The sequence below is a fragment of the Solea solea genome, chromosome 3 (genome assembly GCF_958295425.1).
Source record: "Solea solea chromosome 3, fSolSol10.1, whole genome shotgun sequence".
NCBI classification, from domain to species: domain Eukaryota; kingdom Metazoa; phylum Chordata; class Actinopteri; order Pleuronectiformes; family Soleidae; genus Solea; species Solea solea.
In genome coordinates this window covers 22154554-22163853 of record NC_081136.1, presented here as the reverse complement: position 1 = coordinate 22163853, position 9300 = coordinate 22154554, and the positions used below count along the sequence as shown (strand labels likewise).

The window sequence follows — 9300 nt, the reverse complement described above, 5'->3', positions numbered from 1 at the left end:
CGCTATCAGGCTTTTTTCATGGCAGACATTTTGACAGAGTGCATGCAGCCTCAAGTGTGACAGGTCAGATGTTGGAACTGGGAGTGACATCATATCCAAATTGACGGTGTTTTTGTGTATTTTGTATTTGTATGTGTGTATTTGACGTATTTCGGGCTAGCCAGACGATAACACTCTACATGGTATTTTGCACACTCCAACAGCATGCCCATGGATACTAATTAAACAGTGTACGGCAGATTTAATGTGAAACAAATAAGTGCAATTAACAGTAAAAGCGCCAGAGTGAACGCGTGGCGGCCATCTTGGTATCCCATGCTGGCGTATGTGTGGTTAGGAGTTAGTGTTTCAGTTAAAGTCCCCTCAACACAAACCCACATTTGAATTTTTTTTTTAAGGCCCTTCTTTTTCATTTTTGTTGTTTGGAGTCAATGGTTGTTGTAGACATCACCACCATACACCCCATAATCACTGTTTTGTTTTTTGTTCGTTTGGTCAAACTTGCTCCACTCTTGCTCCTCACGGGACATTCCTGTAGAGCAGCCCCTCCTCTCCTCTCCTCTCCTCTCCTCCTCCCTGTGAGTCGCTCAGTGCGCAGACTCGTGGCTCTCCACTGTCAGGGCACGGCACTCTGACAGTATGGCGGCGGGGTGCAGCTGGAAGGATGCTACTGTCGCCCGTGATGTGTCTGTCGCCGGTAGGACGTGAATGGACTATTGACGGCAGAGAGAGCGGAGGATACAGCGAGAAAGGCCTGTCGCCGTGAGCTCCAAAGATGGCCAGGCTCGCCGACTACTTTGTGGTTGTCGGCTACGACCTCGACAAGCGAGGTGGGTGCTTTGAGTTAGCCTGATCTGTTAGCTTAGCATGAGTTGTGGCTGCAGAAGGGAGGCGGGGACAAGCCGGTCGCCGCTCACAGCTGACCGACGCTAAGCGCTGTCAGCGCGGAGTTGGCGGGTCACGGCAGGCTGGGGACGCACAGGCCTCACGGGATTAGCGTACTTAAATGTCCGACTGTGAGCTTGTGTCCCGCATGTCCGGCCTGGGGACGTATTGAATGCACAACCTAGCCGCAACGCTCAACACTCGCATACGTTTTAGCTTTAGCAAAACAAACACTTGGACTCTGTTGACAGCAAACTTGCTAAGAGCTAACGGTAGCACTACTAGCTCTGGGGGAGGGAGGGAGAGAGGGAGGGAGAGGAGGGTGGGGGGCGGTGGGGGTCCTGTTTGCTCGACTGTGGCCTTAAAACGGATTTAATCACCCGCTTTCTGTTTCCCTCATTCACACGTGTTGGCAGCGGTGCCACTGTGGTCAGCTGAAGGAGAGCTGCTTTTGAAGCTGGTAGTTAGTGAGCTGTCAGAGTGCTGCTGCTGCTGCTGCTGCAGGCTCCTAACAGCTCTCTCACTTGGGACAGGCAGCACGAAAACGCTGCCCGATGTCCGCTTGGACTTGATTGAAAAGCTTCTTTAAACTGGGGGTTGAAACTTCTCTGCATAATTGCTGGTTGTTTTTCTTTTGTCTGTGGTTAGTGTGGATTAAAACCCTGATGGCTTTGCCCCTCCCCGAACCCCTTGGACCAAAGCTCTGCTCCCCTTGTCTTGTCGGGACGGGGTTGGGGACCGTTATCTGAACCCCCCCCCCCCCAGCCTGAGCCTTGGCCTAGATCTTAGTAGTAGACTATAATGACCCGGTTTTTACATGAAATATTCATCTGATGGGAGCATGCCACTTGTAACGTGCCGGGGCCTTTTATTCAGAGTGGAATTTTTTTGTTTATGATTTATTCAGTGGACGTAAATTGTGACATGACAGCCCCTCTGTGGCTAAAAGCAAGCAAGGAACTGGCTTTTAGCTCGATTATGCTGCTGGAGCAATCCTCATCACATCTCTGATTGCATGGAAGCACTTTTATTGCATCTTGGATTTTTCTGTTTTCAGAAGGGACTGAATACAGGATGTTATAACGTGGACACTGCATACGCTGCAGAAACTCTCCTTCCTGTTCTACCCTGCCTCAGTGCAACACAGAGCCGAACAGGCCTGTAAAAAGCATCTGGGAACCAGACAATAAAGCCACAGAATGGTTTTAATGAATCAAGGCTCCCATGCCTTGTAAACCCAAACATTAAAGGGTGATAATGATTGTTGGCGTTTCCCCATTACAGCCACCTCAGTCTGTGCAGCAACTCTCTTCTGTGCTTCCAGGTGGAGATGTTTTGTTGTATGAAATATCATCAGTGGCTGCCATGACATTGCACCCATATTTATTGACATCTCCATCGTCGTGATGCACTCACAAACCATCTTTAACTTATTATTGAGAACTTCCTCTGTAGGCAAGTTAGGGTTGCCTGAAAGCTAGAATTTCAAATTCGATTCTGATACTCAGGAAAATACTACATTTTCTGTACCATTTTCAACCCCACAGGAGGAGGGTACTAGAACAAAAAACACAAATGACATCAATGACAACACAATATAATAATATAATTTTTAGAGTTAATTTTTTTGCCTCTGTTTGCTTGGCACCACGTTTCCATTTGTGTGGAAAAAAGAGTTGTTAAGTTCAGCTACCACTGTTGATACCATTGCAAATCTAAATAAATGTTTTATTATCGATTAGGGGCCACATGGTTGGTGTAGTGGTTAGCACTCTTGCCTTTGCAGCAAGAAGACCAGGGGCCCGTCTGCATGGAGTTTGCATGTTCTCCCCGTGTGTGCGTGGGTTTTCTCCAGGTTCTCCGGCTTCCTCCCACAGTCCAAAAACATGCAATATGGATTAATATGGAGGGATTAAGTAAACTGGACACTCTCAATTGACCGTAGGTGTGAGTGTGAGAGTGAATGGTTGTTTGTCTCTATCTGTGTGTGGCCCTGCGATGGACTGGCGAACTGTCCAGGGTGTACCCCGCCTATCGCCCTATGTCAGCTGAGATTGGCACAGCACCCCCCGTGACCCTCTGGTGGAGGATAAAGCGGTAGATGATAGATTATTGATTAGTATTTGATATTTTTGACAACCTTAAGTAAGATCAGTACACCTCTGCTCTGTCTTTGAGTTTGATGCCGTGTTCTGCTCCACTAGTTTTGTCTGTCACACTTAATCGCCCAAAGAGATGTGTCTAGATTTCTACAACAGCTTATGGTGGCCATTTTCCTCTTCACAGTGTGTTCACCAATGAATAACCAAGGTCTGCCACAGTATCAATAGTGAAAGTCTGGGGGTGGGGCTGTTTTCAGACTCTGACAATGGTGGTTTCTAAACTTTGTTTATGCAAGGCCGTAAACATTTATTTTTTTATTTATTTTTGTTGTATTTTCATTTTTCCAGCTGTGGTGCTGCTGGCACTGCATTAGAAATCACTCGGCCACAAAACTTGGCTACAACTCAAGGTCTTCAATCATAAGAATACCAGGAATTCTGCAGTACAGTGGAGTTTCCTTTTGTGTCTAAACATCTCATGCATCCTGTCTACGTGTGTGCTAGTGTGTGTGTGTGTGTGTGTGTGTGTGTGTGTGTGTGAATGCGCGCGCAAAGTGGAATGTCTTGCTAGCGTGGGCACTGACAGGCTTTCAGGACTTACATTGTAAGAAACACCTTGTGGGTGTTTACATACATGTATCTCTTTAAGATTTTAGATGGAAGTCAGTTCGTGGATGGTGATTGTGTGTAAGAGACACTAACCTGAGGGCCGAGCCTTGAATCTTCCATTCACCCTCTTTTATTGTCTCTTTTAAGGTGTCGGATTGCCTACATTGTGCTCAACCTAGATGCTAAGTTGCACGTTTAGAGCCAAAATGGCTGCTGTTGAGATGGAATGAGTCTATAGTTGCTGGGGTGTGGTCCCCCTTGCAAGGGTCTCTCGAACACAGCACGATGCCGTATTTTGACAGTGGTAAACTTCACTGCACCAAAAGAATGGCAGCCAATTAGATACATGGTGTAAAGTCCAAACAGGAAACAGGAGGAGGAGACCCAAGGGAGACATGTTTAGTATGAGAATCCCGTTATTCTCTGCGTGTATGTCTGGAATACTGGGAAAAGGGCTCTTGTTTAGTTGTCTGACGCTAACATACAGGCTGCATTGTTGCTCCATCTGTGTGCCTGTGGTGCTGCAGTTTGAGGGTGTTGGTCACCGCTGCTCCTGTGGCTCTCAAATGAATGCAGGGCGGATGTTTTCAGGCCGGGACTGACAGCTCTGGCATACGCAACCTCCAGTGAAGCCCAGCCTCTTCTGCTCACACAATCACACACACATACACCCCTGACAGCCCTGCAGACAAATACAGGCCATTCATAACTTTACAGACCGGTGGGGAGACAATGACATACTCATCTGCGCAGACTGAGCTCCTGTGGGCTTTTGTGTTTACTTAACTCAGGTTGACTTGGGAGTTATGACATTACTGTTTGCTAACCATGCTAGCACCGTAATAGTAATAACAAAGTAAACAGAACAAAAAATACACAATGCAGAGTGCTGTAACTGAGATAGTGTTGTGATGATTGTAGTGTGCCAGGATCTAAAGCTGCTGTTAGTGGTAAAATCCTTGATTTCAAATCTTGCTGTTCTTTGTCATTGAGGCTTCTACCAGCCTGTAGAAGAGTAGCTTTTTTTACTCATTCAGGTTCAGAAAACACTGGCAACATAGTCTACATATGAATTGAACCTGTCCAGTATCCCACAACACTTCATCCAATCAGGAACCTGAAGTCCACAAAGTGGCGGTCGTCTCTGCACATGAAGTTTGGCCATTTGCCAAAAGGAAGCCAGTCAAAACAGCATTGATCACAGTGGCTTTACGTAAAATCATTTTGGAAACTTAAAGCTGCAGCACGTAACTTTTGCAGATTATTGAGGCAGACGTTATTCTGCCTCAATTTGGTTTTCGTGAACGGAAACGATGTAGCATTTAGGGATGAACTGATAGCATTTGTATTTAAAACATTATGCACTACAGTATTGTTTTTAAAAGATACGTTTTCTTATACCAAAAAGTACTTCCTCTTTTTTTTTTTTTTTTAAATATTTTTATTGAGAAATATGGCACATTTGGAAAAACAGCACTATAAGCCACAGTTGTGAAAACAGAAAAAAAAAACAAAAAAATACCTGTAATGTAATGTGCATCACAAAGGAGTAGTAAAAGAACCATATTACTTTTTTGTTTTTTTTCCCCTCCCTCAAAGTGAACAAAATCCAAACAAATATTCATAAAACTTATACATTTTTTATAAAAAACAAAAGGAGAAAATGAAAAATAAATAAACTAACACAAAACATAATCAAACTAACTACCTACAGGGGGATCCGTCAATCGAGAGATAAGGATGGAAGAGACCTGAAAAAATCTAAGAGAGACTGCCATTTAGAATAAAATTTAGTGGAATCAGATCTCAGTGAATATTTAATTTTTTCAAGCTTCAGAAAAGACATAACGTCCTGGAGCCATTGGGTACTGGAAGGAGCTGTAGTAGATTTCCAGTAAAAAAGAAGATGTCGCCTTGCCAAAAAAGTACTTCCTCTTGTACAATTTCTTTGTTTCATCTTGGCTAGTTCACCTTTACCTCACTCTGTCACATGCACTCTCCTTCACGTTTGTTTGTTTGCATTGCTGTCCTGCAATTTTCATGCCTGCGTCTGTGCGTCTGTGCATAGAGCGCAAAGCTTTTGTCCAAATAATGAAAATGATTGTCATAAAGACAAAAAGTGGATTGCAGACAGGGTAGAGGCATAACATGAGTGTTATTTTCCTGTCATCATATCACACAGTCACTATTTTTCTGTTATTGTGACAAAGCTTTGACTAATTCATTTGGCACTTGCAGGTGCATGTCATGCAGAAGCCACTGTATGCAAAGTTAAGTGCAAGTTGAAGCTGGATAAAGTGTGTGTGTGTGTGTGTGTGTGTCTGTGTCTGTGTGAGATTGTGCCAGCAGTGCCTGCCTGTGGGCAGCCACTTCCTCCATCACTCCACTCCAGAGCAGATCAGGCCCTCCAGAAATAGCCCCTCACAATCTGTCTTTCATGCAGGGACAGAGTGATGCTTGGTGGAGGCTATACACTGGCGTTGTGTGTTGGCGCGTCCCGCTCTCCCGCCTGCTGCCGCTCAGATGGCCGCCCGAATGCCTGTGGCCGTCTCTGTGTGTTTGCTGCATTGCCGTGGCAACGGGCTGCTGGTGTCTCTGTGATGAGCACACTGACCAATTCTCACAGTTAAATGATTTTGCCCGAAGTGGACGGTGGCTAAAAATGTTGCTTTAAATTTGATCTTTTAATTAAAAGAATCTCAGGAATTCTTTTAATTGTAAAAAGTTTTCTTGCAATTATAAGGAAAAAAAAGGAAACACTTTTGTAATTTTTACAGATGGATGCCTTGGTGCTGTGGTCAGGGAGAAACTGTCCTGTGTGTGTGTGTGTGTGTATGAATCACAGCAGTCTTGTCTGCTGTGCTGAATGCTTGTTATTCATGAGGGAGCTGCTGGCCCCAGGGCCCCAAAGTTGCCCTCATTCCTACTATGCAGATATAGACAAGAGTGTGCGCACGTGTTTGTGTGTCTGTGTGTGTGTGTATGCTGATGATAGTGATGCACTTAGGCTTCTATACAGACGGGACCATGTAGACCACTTGTTTCAGAAGACACTACTACTTCTATCAAAAGCTAAGTAGTAATTTGTAATCCAAGGCTGTGTAGATTATCTTTACATATATGTCTCTATTGCTCAATAATTGTCTTTTGCACTAGATTTAAGTCTGCACATTTAAGGTGTAGTTACAGTTAGGATCTTTTGTAAAATACTTTTATTTGGTATTTACTTCCACATTGCGTGTTTTCATGCAAGGGCGTGTTTTAACATATTGTGCACATGCATTAAATTGGACTGGAAGCAACTTTCTGTTAAATTTAAATGAAGGAAATTTCACCATGAATATTGTACATACACATGTTTGTATGTGTGCATGTTTTTGTGTGTCTGTGTGTAAAGGGGGTGCAATAGGGATGCCCTCCTCCTAAGCGCTTTGATGGCTTCCCTGGAATTTGGAGAATTTCTCTGTCCCCTCTTGGGACAAATAGTGAGTCAGTGCTGCTCTCAGTCACCCCGCTGGTGGTTGCTCAAATCCCTGAGGGGTGTTTCCAGCGTGTCCAGAACCGTTTTCATTTGAAGATAGGGGGGTTGGTAGGATTAGCAGTGATTGATGTGTGAGGCTGCCTGGCTGGGAGATGTGGTAGCTGCATCACTGCAACACCATGTCTGTGTCATGCTTACTCATGAGGTGCTAAAGACTGTGTACAGTGGCAGTTATGTAAAAATGTTGCACTCTTTTACCTTCAAAATCCATCTTAAAAACTGTCAGTATAAAACACTGACTGATGCAGTCTTTTGTGTAAAAGTTTGTCATAATATTAACAGATCTCTAAGCTTTGATCAGTCAGTTTCCAGTAAATCTGTGATGGTCAAATAATTGCATCAGTAAGAGTGGGTGAGTGGCAACTGCGGGCTCATATTTATTAAAATGGCCTTCAGGTCAAATCTGTCTAATCTTATGTGTAACACGTGTAAAAGGAATGGTTATCGGTCCAGACCTAGCTTAATGGTCTGTATTTATTTTACATGTAATAGGTCTGTGTTATTTAAAGGTTAGATTATTTTTAAAGCTAAATGCTTTAGACTGGTGGTGGTACACTCCTGAGCAGCTGCAAAACCAGAGAGAGAGAAGAACAAAGATATTATATCATACTGAAATGTGAAAGAGTCAGTGTCTGGTTTGACTGTTCTGTGCTGCTGTACAAACACGGAGGACTCAGTTAAAGAGGTCCTGCTAGTGGTTTAGATATAAAAGGCTCATTCTAAGAAACATAACAGAACAATTCTTAGTTGTGGGTAATCAAACACTGATGAAACAATCATTGTGAATATTATGTTCCATTAGATTAGTTCAGTAGATTAGACAGCCAAAATAATCTTATTATTTGATATGCATGTGTGTAATGATAGTCTGAGACACTGCATGTATCTATAAACAGGAAAAACATTGCAACCATGGTAGCAGTTGTGAGTCAGGGCCAGGATAATAAATTGCACAGACAGCACTTTTTGACTGCTCTTTCACCTGTGTGGCTGTAGTGCAGCAGCAAAGCTTGTCAATGTCAAAAATGTCAAAAGATCTTGACCAGTGTTTCCCAAACCTGGAAATTATATTCTCAAATATCTTGTTTTTTCCGCAAACCAAAATGATTTAGTTTTAATTATTTTTTGTTATATGGAGCAAAGAAACCAGATAATATTCACATTTAAGCAGAAGAGTCAGATAACTTGTTTTAATTAATTAAATAAAAAACAAGGCATGGGCCGATACGATGCTCAGTGTCAGTATTGGAATAGGACCCGATATCCGATCTAGTGAGTCATGTTGGGCTTTTTATTTCTTCTTCATGGGAGAAGAATATTTGTTACACAGTTGCAGAATAATGTCTTTGAAATGGCTGTAAAATAATTATTAATTATTATTTTACCAGGTAGAACCTATTGAAATCGAATTCTCTTTTCCAAGGGTGACCTGGTCAAGAGGAGCAGCACACAGCAGCACACATCATAATCTAAAATGAATGTATTGGGCTGGTATCGGTAGAATTTGCGATATTATGTATATCATACACGAAAAAATAATATCATGCCATCCCTAAAATAAACACTGAAACAGATCAATTAATAATTAATTTTATTTGCACTGTATTTGGACTGTATCAGTCCAACACTGGTCGACGTCACAGGATTTGATATTGGAAAAAGACGCCAAATCTGATATTTCCCAAATGTACAACCTATAAAATGTGGGTTGGCTATTTCTTCTTTACGGGTGCAGGATATTGGGCATTATAATTTTAAGATGGCTGCTTATGGATGGATAGTAAAAACATCACAAAGATGAGAAAAAAAAACAACTGTACTAGACTGATTTTGGTGTCAGAAGTTACTCAAAGTTGTCATATTGTATCAGATGAAACAAGTAATATCAAGACATCCCTAATCCAAGACCATTTCACAACACCGTAAATGCCAATCTGTGTGGTCGTGTAAGAGCTGAGGCAAAGCTGACTGTAAATCATTCATCATGGTTTTAACCGGCCCCATCAATCTGAAACAACTGTGCTAATCTAATCTTATAAATAATAAAAAATAAGCAGTTGATGTGACCACACTATTCAGACATTTTTTCAGTTTTACTTCTGCTCTACCTCACATAACAGTATACTGGAACATGTTTAATGCTGTGGCTGGGTTTCCAAGGCT

General features: G+C 42.6%; 1 protein-coding gene across 5 annotated transcripts in view; it reads left to right on the top strand.

Moving 5' to 3' along the window:
* Positions 1-608: 608 nt before the first annotated feature.
* Positions 609-9300, top strand: part of sbf1 (SET binding factor 1) — a 69082-nt gene continuing 60390 nt past the window's right edge. For all 5 annotated transcript variants that reach the window (XM_058623751.1, XM_058623750.1, XM_058623748.1 and 2 more), the window contains exon 1: positions 609-830. In XM_058623751.1, the coding sequence (XP_058479734.1) occupies positions 776-830 (55 nt within the window). In that variant the 5' untranslated portion in view covers positions 609-775. The remainder of the gene's footprint in view (positions 831-9300) is intronic.